Source organism: Zea mays, chromosome 3, assembly GCF_902167145.1.
Source record: "Zea mays cultivar B73 chromosome 3, Zm-B73-REFERENCE-NAM-5.0, whole genome shotgun sequence".
NCBI lineage: Eukaryota > Viridiplantae > Streptophyta > Magnoliopsida > Poales > Poaceae > Zea > Zea mays.
Window position 1 is genome coordinate 199,261,215 of NC_050098.1, and position 24,647 is coordinate 199,285,861.

Sequence of the window (24,647 nt, forward strand, 5' to 3'; positions counted from 1 at the left end):
ATACACTCGCAGACAGGGAAGGCTGGGAGCTTCCAAATGAAGCTCTAACGACTCCTATGTCCCTTAGGGCTATAAAAGGACCCCCTAGGCAGCATGGAGCAGAACACCGAGCATTCTAAGAGCCCACTACAACTTTGAGACTCCGCGACCACGCAATTCGAAGTGTTTGAGAGATTTGAGCGTGTTTCTGATATGTAACTCTAACATTCTTGTTCTTGCACTTTTTCTTCGCTTGTGTGCGATGTGTTGCTGCGATTGTGCTCTTGTGTGCGTATTCTTACTCCCCTTACTCCATTCTTGATATTGATCACTTGTGTAAGACGTGAGAGACTCCAATTTGTGGAGTTTCCTCTGAAACGAGATTGATATAAGGAAGAATATTGTGGCACTCAAGTTTGATCTTTAGATCACTTGAGAGGGGTTGAGTGCAACCCTTGACCGAAGGAAGTCACCACAACGTGGAGTAGGCTTTGGCCGAACCATAGGAAAAATTGTTGTGTCTCTTGTCCATTTACTTTACCACAATTTCTATCTTTCTTGAGCATAAGCTTCACTTACATATTACTCCTAATTTAATAGACATCTCAAGTGAGCAATCAAGTGAAGAGTCTTTCTTTCTCTCCTCTTCTCAGCTGAACTTGGTTTTTAGTCTCTTTAACCCATAAATTGGACCAAGTTTGTGTTTTTTAATCAAGTTTTGCAGGATCACCTATTCACCCTATATAGGTGCTCTCAGCGTATACCTGACATGGTGGATAGCTCCATTCTTTGGCCTGGTATATGGGTTACTGTAGAGACTCTGATGCCGAGGCCACCGACAGTGGGGGTTTGATTGGTCCCACGAGGTAGAGTCAGGGGGCGTCAACGGACGTACATGGTGACACCTTGTGACGTTGATAGAGACTTCCCGTCACTCCTTCAGCGTGTCGTGTCATTGGTCTAGACGTCGTTTGGTGACGATGGGCCTTGTCGTGGCTGGCGTGGGCCAACAGTGTCTACCTTGTTTTCATACTGGATTGGTATGTGTGTGTTCCCGTCAGGCGCACGACGGGGAGTCGTGGAACTGTGGGGTTCATGGATGTACTGGTCCTTATCACATGCCCTTACTTCTCCACATCATAGAGTTGCTCGGTAAAAAGTTTCTTAGCCTCTTCGCCTCGCAGAGTTGCTTGACAGGGAGCTGTTCGGCCCGTCTGTCTTGTAGAGTTACTCGACACGACCTGGTTGGTTCATCCTTATGAATTTCTGCGTAGCTAGACCATCATAAGTAGTGGGCCTACTTTGGGTAGCCATCCTGAAGACCCGTCACTATGAATTGTGGGCTATTTGTTTAGTTTAGTTTTTAAATATTAAATTTCGTTCCCAGGTTATACAGTAGTACAGAGAAGCTCTATACTAGTGGTTCTAAACGCATTTGTATTGGCGTTTTTCGTAACCGCCAGTGCTAGGGGCCAGTAGAAATAGTATTTTACACAGACAATTAATTGAGAATCGCTAGTGGAAATCGATTTCTGCTGGTGGTTGACATAAGAAAACCACTATTCGAAATCCTTTGGAGGAAACATAAACTGGGTTATAAAATAGCAAAAAAATATTTGACTAGGGCAGGCCCTGCCCGCCCGCCCGCTCTATTCGAAATCATAAGTCGCGACATTTTTCACGTGCTACGCGATTGTGGGCACTCAAGCCCGCAACCTCACCCTCGCGTGTAGCCTCCTCTACCACTCCACCCATCACTTAGATTGTTTGTAGATAGCAGTTTTTTGCCCATATATTAGAACAAATCGAGTATATATTGGTTGTTTGAGGCTGTAAACAAATTCAAACAAAAAACTTGTCAACAACAAAGTTTAATAACTTTTAGAGTTCTACAAGTTTTATTTTGGTACTTTTTCTGTCCGAGGATGTTTACAAAACTTGTACTTTAAAATTTATCAAATTTAGATATAATTTTGATAGCCTAAATGATTTCAAATGAAAAGGTTGAAAACTACAAATTTTCATAACTTTTGGAGAGCTACAACTTTTCTTTTGATGATTTTTCAAACGAGACCATTTGAAAAAACTAAAAAATCGATTTCAAATTATTTTCTACTAGCGGGTTTTAAAGAAAACCGTCAGTACAAATCATGCATTTTTACTGGCACTTTTCTTAAGAAAACACTAGTGAAAAAACGGTTTCTACTTGCGGTTTTGTAAAGAAAGCCGTTAGTAAAAACGTGTTTCCACTTGTGGTTTTTGGGTTGGACGGACCATCTTATTTTACTAAAGTTTGATAACCAAAACCGTGTGTAAAATTATACCCTGTCATAGGTATAGAGCTTTTTTCTATTAGTGTCTAGTGGTATCACTACAAGAAAAAAGGCAAACAGTGTCGGCCAAAAACCCACACTCTTACTGAAATAAGCCGACACTCTTAGTATAAGAGTGTCGGTTGACCGACACTCTTAGCCGACACTCTAAATTGGACGCTCTTATTCGTATAGAAGTGTGGGGACCGACACTCTTATCTTAAGAGTGTCGGTTCAACACACAACCAACACTCTTATCTTAAGAGTGTCGGCCAGTGACGTGGCGGACACTCTTACTGAGCGCGCGGCCAGCAGCCTCCCTGGGTGCATATAAGAATGTGGGGGCCGACACTCTTACTGAATATTTTTTTAATACCCAGTTTTATTTTTCTCCATCCCGGGATGGGAAGCCTCCATAACAGCACAATACAAGCACAACATTCAATATATCACAACACAAGCACCATATTCAATATGTCATAACACAAGCACCATATTCAATATTCATACAAGTTCAAGTCCATAAGAAAGAAGTTCAAAACCATCTGAAACAAGTTCAAGTCCATAAGAAAGAAGTTCAAATCCACCTGAAACAAGTTCAAGTCCATACAAAACGCAATGATAGTAAGTTCCACACAAGCCTCCATATTAATTCATTCCGTTGGTGGGTCATTGGAGCCGCCGCCACTTGTGTTCATCAATAAGTCCAAAAACGTGCTCTGATCCAGAGGCGGACTAGCATGATGTGAGCCTGAACCCTTTAAAAGAAACAAAAATTTGTTAGTTTACCGAGTAACTAATTAAACATATACATACACTGTAACATATACATGCATGTTTTCTAGTAACTGCTTAAACAACAAAGCAAATAGAGACGCAAAGGATATCAACTTAACATACTAATCCTGGTGAGTGTGAGGGCAATCCTGGTGAGTGTGACTGCCCGCGAGGAGAAAATCCCCACGGCATCGGTGGTGGCATCTGTGTTTGCATCGGTGGCCAAATGCCTGGCTGGCGAGGTGCCCACGGCATCATTTGCCCTCCTATCAGACCCGATGGCATCAATTGGTCTTGGACAGAAGTTGCAGAACCCTGAAACAGAAGACACACTCTTGTTTATGATTAATAAGTTGCGGTGATCAACAATAAAAGTAACTATAGATCATGCGAATGACAAAAGTTTAAAATAGATCAGGTGCAAGCAAACATATAGAAAGACAGAGAGCAAGCGACAAATGATGTTTAGTAGACGATTGTACCTGTGATCCATCCGCCCCTGCAGTGGAGCGATCCGATGATTGTCCAGACACCAGATGTGTGATGATAGGGGGTTGTTGAAAAGTTGACATGCCGAACTGAGTTCCAGCACCTCCGTACATCTGCAAATAGATTATTCATCAGTTTTTCAGTTAATCCGACTTGAGAAACAACGAAAAAACAAAAAATTGATACCTGATGTAGCATCCAATTTTGCATCTGTTGCATCTGTTGCTGCACTTGTTGCTTATATTGCGCCATACTCTCCTCCATCTGAGTCATCTTCTCAAGCAGCTCTCCTTCACGTGCAGATGATCGTCGGGGTCGATTCGACCCAGCTGAGAAATTGGACCGTCTAGTGTAACTCTGACGGGGGACAACACCGTCGCCGATTGCTAACCTATAAGAGTATCATATATATATATATATAAATATATATATATAGTAAATGACAAGACATCACTAAACAGTAACAACGTGACAAGCGCATATACCTCCCATGTGGCACGCCTCCGCCAGCCTTATAAGCCACCTCCGTATCGAACTCACCAGTGAGCCAGTCCGCGTCTGGACCATTGTTCTCTCTCACGTTCTCAATGTAGCGAGCCTGTGAAAAAATCATCCAAGTTACAGACAAAGGCATATCATGTTCATGTTAGAGTCAATTTTCATACTTACCAGTTTCTCTGTCGCATTACTGTCATTCAGTATTTCCGGATGATTCGGATCGGGACCCTTGTGTCCCTCGACGAAGACTTGAAGCAAAGTAGGCTCCACTCCATTTCGAGCCTCCTGCAACACATGATTAGAAAGTCTAGACAAATCTATGCAATTAACAATTGACCAGGCAATTTGACACACACCATATGTGCGGCCTTGCCAACGTGTCCATCTGCCTCGAAAAAGTGGACCCCAGGCTTGCTCAACCGATTCATACGATTTCTATTAGATATGGACAGGAACTCCTCAGAAGCCCAATACTCGCACATCCAAGCCCAAGCATCCGAATGGTGGCTCAACCAATCCACCTCACTCTCTTTGTACTGCTGAGCCGTCAGGTGGATTTCCTTTGCCATATTCGCGTCACAATAGTTCCCCTGACACTTTTGGTACACCGTGACGGCCCTCAATCGTGCTTTATACATCATGCCCTTTACTGCTCTATCTGCTGAGCCATTGAATACCTCACGCACATATGGATCATCCAAGGTATAGGGGTCGCACACGCGAAATTGGCCCTGCAAATTTGAAGATCACCAGAGACTTACAAATGCAAAATCTGAATTCAATTTGAATATCACAAGAGACTTACCCAAAACAAATCCCACACTTTGCTTGTGTGTGTCCCTTCGTTCCCGTACGGCTTGAGGTCCCAATGAGCCCAGTAATGAGCAGCTATATCTTGACCGCCCACTGTCACCATCGCCGAGTAGGCAAATCGCAAACAAATCCCCAACTCTGTGAGGACTGGTGTGCGATGCCCTGTCCCGTCCCAACTAACCTCCTTCCACGCCCTGGTGCCTTTCGGTTCAATAACCCTCCGCTGATCGAAGGGTTTAGAAGGCTTCAATGTGAGGGACCGACGAAACCTGCAAATGAAAGTTTGTTATTTCACAATGAAAATCATTTATTTAAAACTTCAACTTGACAATAAAACTTCAACTCAACAATAAGAATACCTGATGGCACGCCGTGGCACAGCCTGTGTGGCAGCCTCCTCTGTAGAAGCGTCTGCTCCAGAAGTCTCCTCTCCATCCTCCAGTTCTGCGGCAGCTTCCTCAGCCTCCTCATCCACAGCCGCCTCCGCAATAGGTGCCACTGAAGCAGCTGCATGCGAAGTAGCCCCTTCTGTATTAGAGGGTCCGTTGGTATCCCGCATCTGCTCTAGGGAGGCAAGCAACTGCTCTTGCCTGCTCCTGCTTGTTGTGGTGCCCTGAAATGTAAACAAATTTAGATTGCTAGCTGGTCCTAGTAATTGAACTAAGAAAAAAACAAGTACCTCAAATTGTAGTTTTGATATCGGTAAGGGTGAACCTCTGGATTAACTTTATATGCAACCCACCAGGTTTTAAAACTTTTATGAGGATAACTCAAATAGTACACCTGATGCGCTTGATGTGCCAGGATGATATTGTTGTACTCATTTCCTTTATACCTTGATGCGTGCTTTACCTCCACCATCCCGAATTCGTCAACTCGCGTGCCAACATGTGGATCAAACCATATACAATCAAACGTCACAAGTCTCAAAGGTTTGTGACCTCCAAATGTATACTCGGTTATGTCTTGAACAATACCATAATAGTCCTCCAATTGTCCATCATCGTTATACGAACTTGCTACAACTCCACTGTTTATTGTAGCTGCAAGTGGACGACTCGCTTCTAGTTTTGCTGTTCGAAAACGGTATCCATTAATATCATAGCGATCAAATTTTCTTGCGGTCAATTGACCATGTGATATTTGTTGCAAGTCTTTGGAGACACTGGCTTCAGGTTTCTTACACTACAAAAATGAGGAACAGATAAAAATAAATACTATGCAACATCTGAACTTAAGTTAGAAAAAATATAGGCATGGAGGAAATTACATGCTCGTGGAACCACTGCACGAAGGACGGGCCACCGTGTAACCCTTTCAAGCGTAGGTCATCCAACTGCTTTTGAGTAAGTTGTTTGTTGGTTTTATATATGCTATCAAAGATTTGGAAATAAGGATCAAGTTCCGGCATATTGACATACAAGAAAAGCAAGGTCTTGTTACGCTCTATCGTTCCCACAAGATGTGATGTGTAAGCTCCGACACCTTTACCGTCCCACTTAAAAGCACTTAGATCAGTGATTGGAGGTGCTCGGCAACATGGTACCGTGTCGTTTGTGCATTCACGTTGTTTGTGTCTGAAAAATACTTGCTTGAGAATAATGTGATCTCTCTGGCTGCGAACGCCTCTGCAATACACCCCTCAACCCTTGCCTTATTCCGCACCATTCCTCTGAGTTTTTTCAATTCTCTTTCTTGACTATACATCCACCTGAACTGTGCAGGTCCTCCTACCAACGCTTCCCAAGGAAGATGCACAAGCAAATGTTGCATACAATTAAAAAATCCAGGTGGGAATACTTTTTCCATCTTACATACAAGGACAACGATTTCCTTCTCAAACCTCAGCATCAATTTCTTTGAGATTTCCTTAGCACATATCTGCTTATAAAAATAACTGAGTTCTGCAAATATCTTCCACACATCGGGACTAAAGTATCCACGGAACATTACTGGCACTAGCCTTTCAATCAAAATGTGATAGTCGTGACTCTTCAACCCAACGAGTTTACCAGTGTCGAGGTTAACTGCTCGTTTTATATTAGCCGCATAGCGATCTGGGAACCTCAACTTTTTCAACCATTGAAATATCTCCTCTCGCTCTTGCCGTTTCAGACAATAAGGAGCTAGTGGCCGACGCTCAGATCCACTTGGATTTTTTCTAAGCTCAAGGTGCGGACGATCACAAAGTTCAGCTAAGTCTCTTCTTGCATTCATGTTATCTTTGGTTTGACCGGTGAAGTCGAAGCACATGCTTATGATGCTTTCCGCAACATTACGTTCTTGGTGCATCAAATCTATATTATGTGGTAACAGCAATGCCTTCGTGTAAGGTAGTTCCCAGATAAACGAGATGTGCGTCCAATTGTGTTCTTTACCATACCCTTGAAAACGACCTCCTACGCCCGGTTTTAGGTCACGATGTTGTCTCATGATATTTTCACCAGTTTGACGCTTCGATGGCCCATCTCTAACCCTCTTGCCTTTTCGGAATGACTTTGTATCCTTTCTAAAATGATGATTATAGGGAAGGAGGCGTCGGTGAACATCAAAAAATGTTTCCTTCTTACCATGTTCTAACCTATATGCTCGTGAGTCACCCATACATATCGGACAACGCAGTATGCCATGGACACACCAACCAGAAAAAATGCCATATGCTAGCAGATCATGAATTGACCATAGATATGCTGCGCGTAGAGTAAAACGACATTTCAGATGACTATCATATGCCTCAACCCCCTGCCACAACATTTTTAGTTCTTCGATCAACGGTTCCATAAATACATTAATTTTCGTTACAGGATCCTTCGGACCTAGAACAATAAGGGCAAGAAACATGACCTCTTCCTTCATGCATTTGTTAGGAGGGAGATTGTAGGGCATCATAAAATCTGGCCAGCATGAGTAAGAAGTGGAATTATTGGAGTAAGGAGTGAATCCGTCCGTCGACAAACCAGGACGAACACTCCTAGGGTCTCGCAAATTCTGGATCAAAACGGTCGAGAGCCTGCCAGGCCTCGCCATCTGAGGGATGCACCATAACATCCGGATCTTGACCCTGCCGATCCCCTTCCTTGTGCCACCTCATTTGCTTTGCTGTCTCTTGATTTAGAAAGAGACGCTTAAGCTGTGGAGTGATAGGCATGTACCGGAGTTGCTTCATCGACACCTTTGTCGTAACCTCGTTTCCATCCTCATCTAGCACCACTGCATATCTTGACTTACTGCAGTGGATGCAATGTGTGGTATTTTCATGCTCCTTCCAGAACAACATGCAATTGTTCTCGCAAGCATCAATCTTTTGGTAGTTCATGCCAAGACCAGCTACGAGCTTCTTGCAATGGTACAAGTCCTTCGGCATGTTATGATTCGGTGGGATGATATCAATAATCAGTTTCACAATATCGTTGTAACAGTTGTTGGAGAAGGTGTACTTTGACTTCATCGCCATAAGACGTGTTACCACCTGCAGTACGCTCACATTGGTTCATTCATGCACTTTAGCCTCTGAGGCTTCAAGAAGCTTGTAGAACTCTCTCACATCCTCTGGAAAAGCTTCATTATTCTATAGTTCTGGGTACTCATTCCTAATATCATCCAACATCTCTTCCATTCGGTCTACATCCAGGTCCCCATCCGACTCAATATTATGGTCCACCTCTCCATGCTCATGCCATACCAGATAGTTCGGCATAAAGCCATGTTTGAAAACATGATACGAGAGCTCCACTTTTTTCAACCGAACCAAGTTCTGACATTTTATACACGGGCACTTCGCTAAACGAGCATCACCAGCAAATGCGAGTGCCACGAATTCATCTGCAACTCTCACCCATGCATCAGAGTGCCCATGAGTGACACTGTCGAATCCATCGTACATCGCCCTTCTTCGATCGTCACTCATATTCAAATCTAAAGAAACAACACATATTTAACAACATATATACAATTAGGTACGAGTTAATGCATCACTACAGTTACACATTAGAAAAATATACAAGACAATAATGAACAATCAGCAATAAAATATATATCTATATTGCCCATCGCATCACAGATTAATCACTGCATATTTATACTCAAAGTTGGAGATATTTATACTCACAGGTTAATGCAGGGCGTTGCGTCGACGCGGTTGTGCTCAAGACGCAGGAGGCGTGGGCGGCGCGGGCGTCGCAGGAGAGAGCGGGCGAGGCGGGCGGCGCTGGAGTGGCGGGCGACGCGCAGGAGGGAGCGGGCGTCGCTGGAGCGGGCAGCGGGATGGAGCGGGGAGCAGGCGGCGTGCTGGATGCAGCGGGAGGGAGCTGGCGGGGCGGCGGCACGCTGCTCGAGCGGACGTCTGTGCGCGGCTCGGGAGGGAGCTGTGCGGGCGTCTGTGCGCTGCTCGGGAGGGAGCTGTGCGGGCGTCTGCGCGGGAGGGAGCTGGTGGGGCGGCTGTGCGCTGCTCGCGGCGGGAGCGCGGGGGCCGGGCGGCTCGTGGTCGCCGGCATCGTGGGAAGGGCGGGGCAGCCGCGCGCAGCGTGCGGAGGGAAGCGGCCGGGCTGCGCGAGGGAGAGGGCGGGCCGGGCGTCGTGGGAGGGCCGGACGGCCGCACTGCTCGGAGGGAGAGGGCGGCGCTGGCCAGCGCGCAGCGGCCCGGCTGCGCAAGGGAGAGGGCGGCGCGGGGGCGCCGGCGTCGCGGGAGGGCGGGGCGGTGGCGCGTGGGGAGAGGGAGAGGGCGGCGGCTGCGCGAATGGAGAGGGCGAGCTGGGCGTCGTGGGAGGGTGGGACGGCGGCGCTGCGCAGAGGGAGAGGGTGGGCTCGGCGGCGCGTGGGCGTGCCGGCTGCCGGCGTCGAGGGTTGGGATGAGGACGGTGCGCGCGAGCGGGAGAAGATTGGTTGGCTAATTTTGGGCGGCTAGGGTAGAAAGTAAGAGTGTGCGGCGAGTGGGCGGTCGACACTCTTACATTAAGAGTGTGAATTTTCGTGGAACCCCGACACTCTTAAATTAAGAGTGTCGGTAATGTTAAAACCCACACTTTTAGAGTGTGTTTGGTTGCGGGACAACCAGGACAGGGACGTTCCCTGACGTCCTCTCTTGACCCTCCAATTCTGAGGGAGAATTAGGGACAACACTAGGATAGTCTTGTCCTAACCCTTGACCATAAACCAAACAAACTTATTTAAAGTATCGTCTCATACTGTTCCATCCTGTCATTGCAACCAAACGCATTAGAGAGCCGATATAGGGTCTCTGTGTTGTACTTGTACACGGGACGGAGGGAGTAGCGGTTTTTGGGTATTCGTGATATGAGTATTAAGTACTAAGGGCTAATTTGGAAACTTAAATTTCTCAAGGGAAAATAAAAATCCTTTAGGAAATTGGGGTTCTCAAACTAGCCCTAAAAGAATAACGGATTTTTGTTGTCAGGCGATGAGAAGACTTTTCCTTCTGAGTGGCCGGCTAAACCCACACCAGCTGCAGCACCATTTTGGTCCTCCCCTTCGTCAAGACGATGACAATTTGACATCCGCTGCTAGCGCAAGCAATGACGACGTACGGCACAGATGATACCTGCACCAGGGTGTGCCGGCCGCCACACGAAGGGAACGCGCGCCTAGCTAGCTCTGCGAAATACTGTTCCGCCCGCCTAGCAATACCAAGCTCTGCGAGAAAAAGCGGGGCAAGTTCGCTAGCTCTGTCTGTCGATCCTCTCCTAGCTAATAAACAAACTCACGGGGACGCGGAAGCCGCCTCCGTCTCCTAGTCCTAACCCACCACCAACGCAATAATCTACAGCAGCGGAGGAAAGCACTACAGCTCTTGGTCGAGCAGTGTATAAATATTAGCAATCACTCATGCTCACCGTGTGCACGCCACAAATCATCCAAATTAAGCTAACAACGAACGACAACTCCACGCAGAGCAACAATGGCGCCGCCGATGAAGGTGTACGGGTGGGCCGTGTCGCCGTGGATGGCGCGCGCGCTGGTGTGTCTGGAGGAGGCCGGCGCCGACTACGAGATCGTCCCCATGAGCAGGTGTGGCGGCGACCACCGCCGGCCGGAGCACCTCGCCAAAAACGTACGTGGCTAGCTCTCTCCGCCGTCGCATCGTCGACTGACATTCCGACCCTTAACTTTGAGTTTCCAGCAGCAACTTTAATTTGCCCAGTTAACTGTTCGCTAACGTTAGTTTAGCGAGCAGGATAATAAGTAGAGAACATATCTAATGCACATGAAAGATTGATACACATGGTGCATATATTAAATCATCACCACTCATTTTAGATCTAACGTCTCTAGTTGTTTGGTATATTTTGCTAAGGACACCCTCCAACGTGGTGGTGTGTAGTGGTGGAAGGTGTTATTTGTAAATTGAATGATCAACTAGAGACATTAGATTTAAAATGAGTGATGGTGAATTAATATGTGCACCATGTGCACCAATCCTCCATGTGCACCAGATATGTCCTCTAATAAGTAATAGCTCTTCGATGTTCTGCGCTGCAGCCGTTCGGTGAAATCCCAGTTTTAGAGGACGGTGACCTCACGCTCTACCGTAAGCTATCTAACTACTTTGTACTAACAACTCGAGCTGTTTAATTTCTCTAACGCTCCTAATTCCAGAATCACGCGCCATCGCACGGTACGTCCTCCGCAAGCTCAAGCCAGAGCTCCTCCGCGAAGGCGACCTCGAGGGGTCGGCGATGGTGGACGCGTGGATGGAGGTGGAAGCCCACCACATGGAGCCGGCCCTGTGGCCCATCATCCGCCACAGCATCATCGGCCAGTACGTCGGCCGCGACCGCGACCACCAGGCCGTCATCGACGAGAACCTCGACAGGCTGAGGAAGGTGCTGCCGGCGTACGAGGCGAGGCTGTCCGTCTGCAAGTACCTGGCCGGGGACGTAATCAGCGCCGCCGACCTCTGCCACTTCGGCTTCATGCGCTACTTCATGGCCACGGAGTACGCCGGCTTGGTGCACGCGTACCCGCACGTCAAGGCCTGGTGGGACGCCCTGCTGGCGAGGCCCTCGGTGCAGAAGGTCATGGCAGGCATGCCGCCGGATTTTGGGTACGCCAGCGGGAACATACCATAGGCTAGAGAGGTGGGCGTCCGTCACTCCAGATCTGAGGTCTCTGAACCTCAACGTTTCCGATAAACATGCATGCTTTATCTACTGTTTAAAAACCAAACTTGATTGGTGCAGGGGTATTTTGGTTTTCTCTTATAATTTATTTATTGTGTTTTGAATACTTTTAGTCACTAAAACCAACAAGATAGACAATAAAATTTAGTCTACTAACTAAACTTTAGTCACTAGGCTAAAGAAACCAAACATGTTTTAAATTAGGGTCATTGCTGATGTGGTTTCTCGTTTTTTACCATATAATGTACTACATCCGTTCTCGAATTTTTTGTCGACCACTAGTTTATTTTTAACTAAAACACGACAAATAAAAAAGAACGAAGAAAATACCAATTTCGTAAATAGTTTTTTATAAAAATCATTTCTTCCTTTTATACGGTAGAGGTGAAGCCAAAAGAAAAAGCTTCCCTAGCTTTGACTCATGCTATTTTTGAAGAAAAAAACTCCTACTATATATATAAAAAATAGGATCTCCAATCTCACGTTCCTCATCGACCAACGATGATCCCTTTGCGCCGTCTCGTTGCTCCCGCGACCGGCAATCCGCCCGCACCCGATATCGCGGCCGGCCGGTGGCCAAGGCCAGCACGGAGTCGGCCATACGTGTACACCCTGTCGTCGGTCGTGGTCACGCCGCAGGTGGCCGCGGCATCCCTACCGCGTGCATGGCGGCGGGCACTACTACAGCAAACCTCTGTACAGCCGGTTTGGTTCGCTTCTATACAGGCGATTCCATTAACCGCTTGTGGTGCACCGCCTGTGATGTAAAACAACATCACAGACGGTCAATCAAAAACCGCCTGTGAAAAACACAGATTACAGGCGGTCTAGTTCAAAGGAACCGCCTGTGATAGACACACATCACAGACGGTTTCTTATCCTAGCCGCTTGTGTTAGCCACACATCACAGTCGGTTTTTTATATAAGTCTGACTGCATACAATATAAATCACAGACGGTTTTCAATATACAGATTCATATATACAGAATTTTCAAACACAGAATATACACAGATTCACACAGATTGCATACACAGATTTATACATATCAAGTTTCATAACAGGTTCCATACACAGATTCATCCACATATCAAGTTCCATCGTCATACACAGATTTATACACATATCAAGTTCCATAGACAACTAAACATCTCAAAGTTCCATAGACAACTAAACATCTAAAGTTCCTAACTAAAGACCTAAACACTGTGTGATATCGTGTACAAACTTAGTTCTGTGAATTTTTGCAAATTTCCATTTGTATTGTAGAATAGCCCTGGTTGATGAAGAACTTCACGGCGCATAAAGTAAAGCAAGTCTCTTACAATCTTAGCAACGCCGACGGAAACCATATCTCTTTCTAACCATTCAGCATTGATCTTGGATTTAGGAACCTGCAATGAAAGCAAAAAGCAAGCGGTACTAAGAGTAATGTGATGAGCAACAATATAACATAAAAATTGCAACATAGACAATGATAGTGAACTTACATCCTCACGATTGACCATGTAATGGAAGGTGACACGACACCATTCGCATACATAATAACCGCACAGGACAGTACCCGGAGGTTGTTTGTCACCATATGGAAATAATGATATTGACAAATTAGGCTTGTCCTCTGGATGTTCGCCGCCAAGATCTTTCCAATAAAAACGGTATGTACTGCATATAAGAATAGCATTGTGAGATTAAGAATACATTTGTTAAGTTGTAATAAGTACAAGTGTGCAATAATAATCATACTTCTCTAAAATCTTCAAGAAGTCATTATACGTAGCCTTTTCCATTCTCAGTGAGTCGAAGACCACGAATTTACCATCCTTTGGAAAGATCATGATACAAATGTAGTGGTCACTATATAGACATAGACGAAAACACATGTTAAGATCACGATTGCCATAATTTATAGTTCAAAATTAAACCATGTCGATAACTTACTTAAAGTGGTGCGGAGCTATTATTAAGTCCTTGCCATGTTGTACATGATTATACATGGCTCGTCCAATGTATGCCGCCATTACCTTCATTTTCTTTCTCTGATTCTGTTTGATGGCTTTCTCAAATTCAGCATCGTCCAAGTCTTTGTATTCTTCTCCATGCCTCCGAGCAACTACTTTGTAGCGAGCTTGGGATATCATCAACGGGTCAAGAAACCCTGTCTTAAGTTGTTTCTTCTTATCATCCATTATTGCATGCTACGTGTAATAGTGTTAATCGTTAGACTCTCGTTTATGTGTGCGTGTACAAAACTAACAAATATGAAAGTTTAGAGGTACTTACAAGCAAAAGAGGGTTAAGTAGTTGGTTTCCATCCTTTGTCGGTGGTACAACGACCAGAGATCGTCAAAGAATAAATGCCGCACAGGATCTATATGATCATTGCTCCAAAATGCATCTTCTGGCACAACAAATGTGAAGTCCTCGAGTTTGTATTTGTTGCTAGCCACCATGTATCACTCATGCATTCTAATCTCCGGAGTCGACAACTTAGAAAGTTGCACCGTCGTCAAGAACGGCCTCCCATTCACAAATTTTGGAGGAACATCCTCCTTCTTGTATACCGAGATATTGGTTTTAAGACGTAATGATTCTCGAGTATGAATCATTCCATCTTCTTCCCATACTTCGAAATTGTCTATTTGGGACCGTGTGCCTACTTCATGAGATGCTGATTCCGCTTTTGATTGATTTGTCATAACTCTCTGCAATTTATGCAGGTAGCGTGTCACTGATTCTGACGGTTTCTTGACATCGTCAGTGGCGATTCGCTTATGAATTTTCTTTGAAATAGTTGGCCCTTCAACATTGGTGCCAACCTTTGGTTCCTTTTTGATGTTGACGTCGACATTCTGAGGAACAATTTTGTCTACGTCCCCCTCGTCGAGTTCCTTCGCAAGAGGCGATATGATTGTTTCAACGATTTTTTTGGAGGTCGGTGTCATATTTTCCTGCACCATGGGGTGTGGAATGATCGAACTATCTTTTTGTTGCATTGGTGTTGAATTCGGCTCATCACCCAACTTGATGTCGCGTCGATGCCAAAGGACCAACTCGTTCATTGCCTCCTGCAAAGTTATGATCCCCTCAACTGGAAAATCTATCTCCCAATCTTCACAACCATTGTCTGTGATTTCTAGAACTTGGACCACAGCATAGTGTGGCGGGACAGGATTATCCTTGTAGTTAACAAGTCCTGGTTTTACCAAACCAGTAGCAGCTTGCTTTGTTTTTGTCCCAGATCGATTGATTGGAATATGAAGAAAGCAAGGCTTGTCCTCAACAATATCGTCTACAGGGTACTTGGTCAAGTCTTGCACAGATCCTACGCTGCTAGGGACTATAGGTGGACTCATGTGGCTTGGCTTGAGTTCAAATGATATGCATTCTTTTTTCTTCATTTTATTCATCACGTCATTAATAGTCTTTTGTACCCTTTCATCAATAGTCTCTTCAAGGGTCCTTTTCGACTTCTCGTGTTTCCTATATGACGACGCATACTCTGGAAACGCCTCTCTCCAGGAAATCTTAGAAGAGATTCCCCGAGCCCGTCCAGTGTGTTCAGGATTGCCTAGTGCTGCAGTTAGTATGTCATTCTCCCTCCGAGGCTTAAATTCTCCTTTTTTTCTCTTATCTGCATATTCTTGAATTTTTGTCGAAACTTCGCCTACCAATTCTGGATGCAAAAGTTTGCCGTCCTCACTCAAACCTGCCCGACCTAAGATCCAACGAATAGCTCGCTCATCGATATCTTTTAATATTGGGTCCAAAGTGTCGTTAGCTATAGCTTCCTCGATTATCCTGTTCCACTGCACAACTTTATGGTGATATCCGGTTGACCCCAGGCGATGGGGGTGTTTGTTCATCTTCGGTCTCTGAGAATTAGTTTCGCCCAGTTCTTTGGCCTTCAGTTCGGTCTTCTGACGAACAAATTCCTCCCACTGAGCTTGAGTGATTTTCCCCATTTTCTTGGGCGGAGGAACCTTATTCTTCTTAACAAATTCCCTATTCATCTCGGCCTTCCACCCACGAAACATCTTGGCCATAGCAGAGAGCATCGACTTCCTTACTGCATCCTCTGTGCCTTTTGGGAACTTGAATGACTCAGACAACTTAGCCCATAGCTTATTGCGGGTGTCTTCATCTAAATCCTTCCATTTTTGAAGTGTGATTGGCACTATATCTCTAATAGTAGACCCGCAGGAATTTCGAAACTTTGTAACCACGTCAAGTGGTTCTTCAGGAAACCCCTCTGCATTTAGTTTTGTTACGTACATAACTGCACCTTCTTTCATCTGATTCGGACCTCGTCGCCCTCGTTTCCGCTTATGTGAAACGGATGATTCAGGCATCGGAGCATCCTCCGTGTTTCGTGTAGAACATGCATCCTCTTTCTTCTCTTCATTTGAAATCTATATAGTGAAACAATTAATGGCCTTTCATATATGAACATTATTTTAGAATATAGTCGGCATATTTCTATTCACCTCTTCATCGTTGGGAATATAGTCGACATCAAGCTCATCTGATGTTTTTTTCTTCCTTGGAGGTATAGGAGTACAAGGATTGTCGTCACTAGAACTATCCTCCCCGCTCCCTTCACCGGAGCTGCTCGTTGTCTGCCATTCAAGTTTGGTCGCGTCTTCATCAACTTTGTTAGACGCACCGGTGCAGACCACATCCATACTAGGATGCTCGTTGTCTGCCATTCAAGCTGGTTCCATCGATAAAGGGATATACTGTTAGTCTGATATACTGGTTCCATCAATAAGGGAACTTGGAGAAAAGGTGATTCAAAAGAAATCGAGCCCAAACCCGCCTTCGGGGCAGGATCGGGCCGGGAAGCACGGAGCAGATAGAAGTGCACTTCCCAATGCAGTAGACAGAGAAGGCATGGCTGTGATGTTATAATGCTGAAGGACCCCAAGATGAGATTATGCCCTGTCGTCCACCACTGCCCGTTATTTGTGGGCTTCACCGAGGGCGGGAAACATTTGGTGACATCAAACGACCTTCGGGCTGGGGACGTCTGCGAGCTTGTTAAGGGGCCAGACGATGGTGAGCCGGTGTACTCTGTCCGGATGTGTGGTCACAAAATTTAAAGCCGCCCTGGCTTCATCTGTGCGCTTCTCTTCTCTTATGTCGGCTACTAAGATCACTTAGCACCCCACCTAAGAGAAGAGAAGCACACACATGAAGCCGGGGCGGCTTTAAATTTTGTGACCACACATCCGAACATAGTACACCGGCTCACCATCGTCTGGCCCCTTAACAAGCTCGCAGACGTCTTCAGCCCGAAGGTCGTTTGCTATCACCAAATGTTTCCAGCCATCGGTGAAGCCCACAAATAACGGGAAGTGGTAGACTACAGGGCTTAATCTCTTCTTGGGGTCCTTCAGCATTATAACATCACAGCCATGCCTTCTCTGTCTAACTGCATTAGAAAGTGCACTTCTATCTGCGAGCTTGCTTCCCGACCCGATTCATGCATTCCGCTGATGCCATTCTCCATATAAGTCCCAAACAGAGAATAGGGATGAGGTAGTCAAGATTGTAGGCGCTAGTGCTCAACTACTAGCATCTATAGATATGGACACAAGTCCAAATTTGGTGCAACTCGGCACCATCGATATCACTAGAAAAAAAAGAGATCCACTTCCCAATAGTACTCGAAGATAGTTCATTGACTTGACACTCTCTAAGTGGTTCATACAAAATACATTATCTCTAAGAGTGAAACCTACGATACTCATATCGTGTTGTTTAGGACTAAACATCAACAACCCCTTGACTGGTCGCTATCATACTCAATTCCAAAATATTTTTCCAATATGTCGGCTTGAGTAAGGAGATCTGGGCTTGGGAGTTCCTCCAAATCATCTGCAGCTTCATCATCTTCAGCATATTGCAGGGCTTCATCTTGAATAATTTTAGCCCTCTTGGAGTCAGCATACTTTTTGATGGACAGAGCACACTTCTCAAGCATGTCACATACATCTCCAATTTGAAACAAAGTGGTCTTAAGTGTGTACACTGATTCCGGTTCACTAGTATCCACAACCCCATCAGTCACTAGACTGCGAATGATGTCAACATGTGTCTTGATGACTCGAACTGAGGTCTCAACCATGTCAAGTGGCTCTTTTTCCATCTCTGAAACTGAAAAAGACCAAGTCTCACAATCAAAAGAACAAAGGCAACAAAGGCAGGGATCAGAGGGAAAACAAGGATGTGGCTTATAGGGCAAAAAGAAGGGTCCAAATAACATTGTCATGGCTATGAACAAGTCAAAGATGGGAGATAAGAACAAGTCTTATAACATAGGGTTGGGAAGCAAAGATAGGTATTCAAAAAACTTAGAAGGGAGATAAGAACAAGTCTTATAACATAGGGAGATAATAACATTGTCATGGCTATGTACTTCCATGATGTATGTGGCCATAAGCACATTTGGCCTAATGATTATCAAACAAAGATAGGTAGTCAAAAAACACTAAAAATAGACTTCATATAAGAAGTAATTGACAACCAAACAATAAGCAATAAGCATATTGACAATATATGTAAGTGAAAATATGCACTTATGAATATGCAAACAATAAGCAATAAGCAATAACCAAACAATAAGCAATAAGCATATTGACAAACATTTAATCTAAGCACTGATAATCAGGGATAGCCATCGATTGGGCAGAATGCATATACACAATTTGTCAATATGCACTTATGAAATATACACAATGAAATACTCCAAGTACTTGAACTGAAATATACACAATGAAATACACAATTCTGCTTGGCATATACACAATTTGTAGAACATTGCTTGCTTGTAGAATATACACAATGAAATACTGTAAGTGCAATCAACCCTAATTGAGGGTTTTGGTGATTAATGACAAAACAAACTAAGATTCTAACAAGTTTGCTCCTAGTATGTACACAGTATTTCTACAGACAGGAGAAGCACAGATCCTACGAGCATAAAAGTATAAAGCACAGCGGATTTAAAATTCCACATCAAATGGCGTGCTCCAAGTGCTATGAAACAACGGCGGTGCTAAGTTTATAATTCTTGAGTCATAGGAATCGCCGTACAATTAAGAGGGATCCGCGACGGTTAAGTAAGTTGTGAAACGAGCCAAGTTCAACTCTTTTGAAAACTCCTTTGAGATCATTTTTCCCAGATCATGAATGCTCTTGAGAAAAACAAATTTCACTTCCCACAAAATCTCCCCCTTTGTTCTCTTCAAAATTCTCAAAGTTTGGTTTCAGCCCCCAAAATCGGTTCAACCGGTCCTGAAACCGGTTCAACCGGTTTCGGTACTGTTCACCCTGCCACCTCTGCTCTGACCTATCTGACAGTCAGAGCTGTCAAAAAAGTCGCAGCAGATATTTTTCAGAAACCGGTTGAGCCGAAATTTGTCCCTACTCAGCCGGTTTTGAAACCGGTCCAGTGTCCGACTGAGTAGACCAGTGGACCGGGATCCCCCTGGCAGAAACCGGTTCAACCGGTTTGAAAACCGGTTCAACCGGTTTTTGCCCACTTTCTCCCAACGGCTGCCAGCTTTTAGGGGGTCCTTTATATACCCCTTCATACTCTCTCTCTCATTTACTTCGACCCCCTCCCACGAATCTTTGGCTGACCAACCCTCAAACAAGAGCATTCACTTCACCTCTCACACCCGCAATCGCATCTCCTTCAATCATTTGAAGGACCCTTGGTGTGAGGTGAACTCGATCGAACTCGCTGTCAATTTCATCTCGATTCTCCCATTCTCTTGTTCTTGAGCTCGTTGCAAACTTAACCGTGTGCGGATTTGTTACTCTTGGAACCTCGTGTTCCTTGACGGTTAGAGGTTGCTTGGGAGTCTCCAAATTTGTGGACGACCCCAAGAAGTTTGTATCACCCGCTCCTTGAGCAGATTTGAGAAGAGATTGCCTTGACCTTTGTGGTCGGCTTGTGGAGGATTAGGGTTGGAAAAGACCCGGCCCTTTGTGGGTTCCTCAACGAGGAGTAGGACACCTTTGTGGTGGTTGCCGAACCTCGGGTTATATCGCTTGTTCTTGTGTGTTCTTGTTAAGCGCTTCATATTCAGTGGTTGGTTCATATTATTCATTTAAGTAGATCTTGTGTAGGGCAAATCTTTAGTTATTTTCTTTACTACTTCGCATTTGTTCATTAGATTATTAAATTTAAGTTGAGTGGGTTCAAACTTGTTCAGTTGTGATTAAAATCGACTGAACCGGTTTGCACCTATGCAACTTTAATTTAACCTATTTCGAAGTTTTTAGTGAAAAATTTCAGGTGTAGCCTATTCACCCCCCCCCTCTAGGCTACTTTCAATTGGTATCAGAGGTTCGTGCCTCGTTTTACGCTTAACCGCGTGAGGAAACGATCATGTCTACACAACGGGACCATGTGGATCCTCTCCTCGAGGAAATCCCCGTCACATCTTCCGGTGAGGAAGTGGACCCCAAGGTCCTCGACCTCGCCATGAAGATTGCCGAGAAAATGTTCCTCAAAATGAAAGAGGAAGATGCTAGGAAAAAGGCCGAAGAAGAGGAATCAAGAAGAAAGGCCGAAGAAGATAAAGGTAAGGGAACATTTGATTATAATGACGATCTAGTGGATCTTTTGGTGTCTAAGGTATTGAGCAAGGTAAGTCTCAACACCGAAGGATCATCTACCAAAAGCAAAGGTAATGACTTCAGCAAAGTTTAATTCGATTACTCTAGAAATTATATTCCCAACTTCTCTTCCGCCCCACTTGGAAAGTTACCAACTCTTAGTGAGTTGAACTATGATGAGTGGGCCGACAAGATGAAGTCGCATTTAATCGGTGTGCATCCTAGTCTTTGGGAGATTGTTAATGTAGGTATGTATAAGCCCGCCCAAGGTGAAGAGATGACTCCGGAAATGATGCAAGAGGTTCACCGAAATGCTCAAGCAGTGAGCATAATTAAAGGAAGTCTTTGTCCGGAAGAATACCGGAAAGTTCAAGGAAGAGAAGATGCTCGTGACATTTGGAATATTCTTAGAATGTCACATGAAGGAGATCCCAAAGCTAAAAGACATAGAGTTGAAGCTTTGGAAAGTGAGCTTGCAAGATATGATTGGACAAAGGGTGAGTCGCTCCAATCACTCTTTGATCGGTTGATGGTATTGGTCAACAAAATAAGAGTTCTTGGGAGTGAAGATTGGAGTGACTCCAAGGTCACAAGATTGTTCATGAGAGCTTATAAAGAAAAGGATAAAAGTCTTGCAAGGATGATAAGGGATCGTGATGATTATGAGGACATGACGCCTCATCAATTATTTGCAAAAATTCAACAACACGAGTCCGAAGAAGCCCCCATCAAGACAAGAGACTCTCATGCCTTGATCACAAATGAACAAGACAATCTCAAGAAGAGCAAAGACCACAAAGCAAAGAAAGTGGTCGAGACCTCAAGTGATGAAGATAGCTCAAGTGATGAAGACACAGCTATGTTCATCAAAACTTTCAAGAAATTTGTAAGGAAGAATGACAAGTTCCAAAGGAAAGGAAAGAAGAGGGCATGCTATGAATGTGGCCAAACCGATCATTTCATAGCGGATTGTCCTAACAAGAAGGAACAAGAAGCCAAGAAGGAATACAAGAAGGATAAGTTTAAAAAGGGAGGCAAGACCAAGGGATACTTCAAGAAGAAGAAGTATGGACAAGCTCATATTGGTGAAGAATGGAACTCCGATGAAGAGAGTTCTAGCTCCGAGGAAGAGGAAGTGGTGGCAAATGTGGCCATCCAATCTACATCAAGCGCGCAACTCTTCACCAACCTTCAAGACGACTCCTACACTCCAACTTGCCTCATGGCAAAGGGAGATAAGGTAACTTTATTTAGTAATGATTTTTCAAATGATGATGATGATGATCAAATTGCCATGAAAAATAAAATGATTAAAGAATTTGGCTTAAATGGATACAATGTTATCACAAAATTAATGGAAAAGCTAGATAAAAGAAAGGCAACTCTTGATGCTCAAGAAGACTTGCTTATCCTTGAAAAGGAAAGAAACCTAGAGCTTCAAGAGTTGATTCACAATAAAGATATAGAAGTAATTAACTTGAAAACCTCCATTGATAACCTTGCAAATGGAAAGAATGCACTTGAATCAAGCATGTTAAGCTTGAATGTTCAAAATCAAGAACTTCAAGTGCAACTTGAAAATTGCAAAAACATCAATGCCCCCTCTTTAGTATTTGAATCTAAGTCTAGCTCTAATGATGATTCTTGCAAGCATTGTGCCAAATATCATGCTTCTTGTTGTCTAACTAACCATGCAAGGAAGCATAGCCCACAGGTGAAGGTCAAAGAAATTTTGAAAAGATGCTCTAGCAATGATGGGTTAAAGAAAGTTGAACCCAAGTACAAGTCCCTTAAGCCCAACAATGGTAGAAGGGGGCTTGGGTTCAACTCATCCAAGGAAAACCCTAGCACAGTGCATAAGGGGTGGAGATCCCCCAAGTTCATAGAGGGAACCACTCTATATGATGCCTTGGGGAGGATCCACTCCTCAAATGACAAGTCATCTCAGGTAAAGGTTAACTTGAGTTCCACAAAGAGTAAGATGAAGGAAGTGGGATCCTCAAGTGGACAAAAATCTAATGCTCCCATTTCCCACTCATATCTTTGTGATTATATGTTGACTTGGGATTCAGGGGAAATTGGTTGTGAAATATGTGGGTGCCTACACTAAACAAAAAGTCATGAAAAGAAGTGTGTGGGTACCCAAGGCTATAACTAACACTGTAGGACCCAATTCAATTTGGGTACCTAAAAGTATAGCCTAAACTTGTTTTGCAGGTCTACTCCTCTGGTGGGTCAAGTTGGGTGCTTGACAGTGGATGTACAAATCACATGACCGGGGAGAAAGACATGTTTCATACATTACAACTAACTCAAGAAGCACAAGAAATTGTGTTTGGAGATAGTGGCAAGAGTAAGGTGATTGGTATTGGTAAAATTCCTATCTCTGACCAACAATCACTTTCAAACGTTTTATTAGTAGATTCCTTAAGCTATAATTTGTTGTCCGTTTCACAACTTTGTGGAATGGGTTATAATTGCTTATTTTCGGATGTGGATGTGAAGATCCTTAGAAGGGAGGACTCCTCAGTTGCCTTTACCGGTCGCTTGAAGGGCAAGCTTTATCTTGTTGATTTCACAACAAGTAAAGTGACGCCTGAGACTTGTTTAGTGGCAAAATCCGACAAGGGTTGGCTATGGCATCGCCGGCTAGCCCATGTCGGTATGAGGAATTTGGCCAAACTTCAAAATGATAATCACATCATTGGACTAACAAATGTTGTATTTGAGAAAGATAGGGTTTGTGGCGCATGCCAAGCAGGAAAGCAACATGGAGTCCCACATCAATCAAAGAATGTGGTCACAACAAAGAGGCCATTGGAGCTTCTTCACATGGACCTCTTCGGACCTGTGGCCTACATTAGCATTGGTGGTAGTAAGTATGGTTTAGTTATTGTTGATGATTTTTCTCGATTCACTTGGGTTTTCTTTTTGAGTGACAAAGGTGAAACTCAAGAAATTTTAAAGAAATTCATGAGGAGAGCTCAAAATGAATTTGAGCTCAAAATCAAGAAAGTGAGAAGCGATAACGGGACGGAATTCAAGAACACAGGTGTCGAAGAATTCTTAGGAGAAGAGGGAATCAAACATGAGTTCTCGGTGCCTTACACTCCACAACAAAATGGTGTTGTGGAAAGAAAGAACCGGACTCTAATTGAAGCTGCAAGAACCATGTTGGATGAATACAAGACACCTGACAACTTCTGGGCAGAGGCGGTCAACACCGCCTGTCATGCAATCAACCGCCTCTATCTTCATAAGATCTACAAAAAGACTGCTTATGAGCTTCTCACGGGTAACAAACCTAAAGTTGATTATTTTAGAGTATTCGGTTGTAAATGTTTTATTCTTAACAAGAAAGTCAAGAGCTCAAAGTTTGCTCCTAGAGTGGACGAGGGTTTCTTGCTTGGTTATGCATCAAATGCGCATGGATATCGTGTTTTCAACAATTCCACCGGTCTTGTTGAAATAGTGATAGACGTGACATTTGATGAGTCTAATGGCTCGCAAGGGCATGTTTCTAATGACACTGCAGGAAATGAAGAACTACCTTGTGAGGCCATAAAGAAACTTGCCATAGGTGAGGTGAGACCTCAAGAAAGGGATGATGAAGAAGGAACCTTGTGGATGACCAATGAGGTAGTTGATGTGGGTGCAAGGGTGGTGAGTGACAATGTCTCCACCCAAGCAAACCCATCAACCTCAAGTCATCCAAACCACGAAGAAAATCATCAAAGGATGCCGACAGTGGTAGAAGATGAACAAGAAAATATTGATGGTGAAGTGCCTCTTGATCAAATGACTGATGAGGAAGAGCAAATACAAAGACATCCATCAGTGCCTCATCCAAGAGTCCATCATACAATTCAAAGGGATCATCCGGTGGATAACATCCTGGGTAGCATCAGGAGAGGGGTAACGACTCGATCTCGTTTAGCTAATTTTTGTGAATTTTACTCGTTTGTTTCCTCTCTTGAGCCACTTAAGGTTGAAGAAGCATTGGGTGATCTGGAT

General features: G+C 44.3%; 1 protein-coding gene across 3 annotated transcripts; it reads left to right on the top strand.

The window, feature by feature from the left end:
• The first annotated feature begins 10,451 nt into the window (after window positions 1–10,451).
• LOC542740 (glutathione transferase 8) lies at window positions 10,452–12,268 on the top strand. Of its 3 annotated transcripts, none has more exons than XM_020550063.3 (4): window positions 10,452–10,677; window positions 10,776–10,935; window positions 11,364–11,412; window positions 11,481–12,268. In XM_020550063.3, exons 2-4 carry the CDS (start codon window positions 10,783–10,785, stop codon window positions 11,951–11,953), a joined length of 675 nt encoding a protein of 224 aa, XP_020405652.1. In that variant the 5' UTR covers window positions 10,452–10,677; window positions 10,776–10,782; the 3' UTR covers window positions 11,954–12,268. The 3 variants fall into 3 exon arrangements, with proteins under 3 accessions (XP_020405652.1, XP_008673448.1, NP_001105720.2); XM_008675226.4 differs by having other exon boundaries at window positions 10,457–10,687; NM_001112250.2 differs by lacking the exon at window positions 10,452–10,677 and having other exon boundaries at window positions 10,726–10,935; window positions 11,481–12,109.
• Window positions 12,269–24,647: the final 12,379 nt, after the last annotated feature.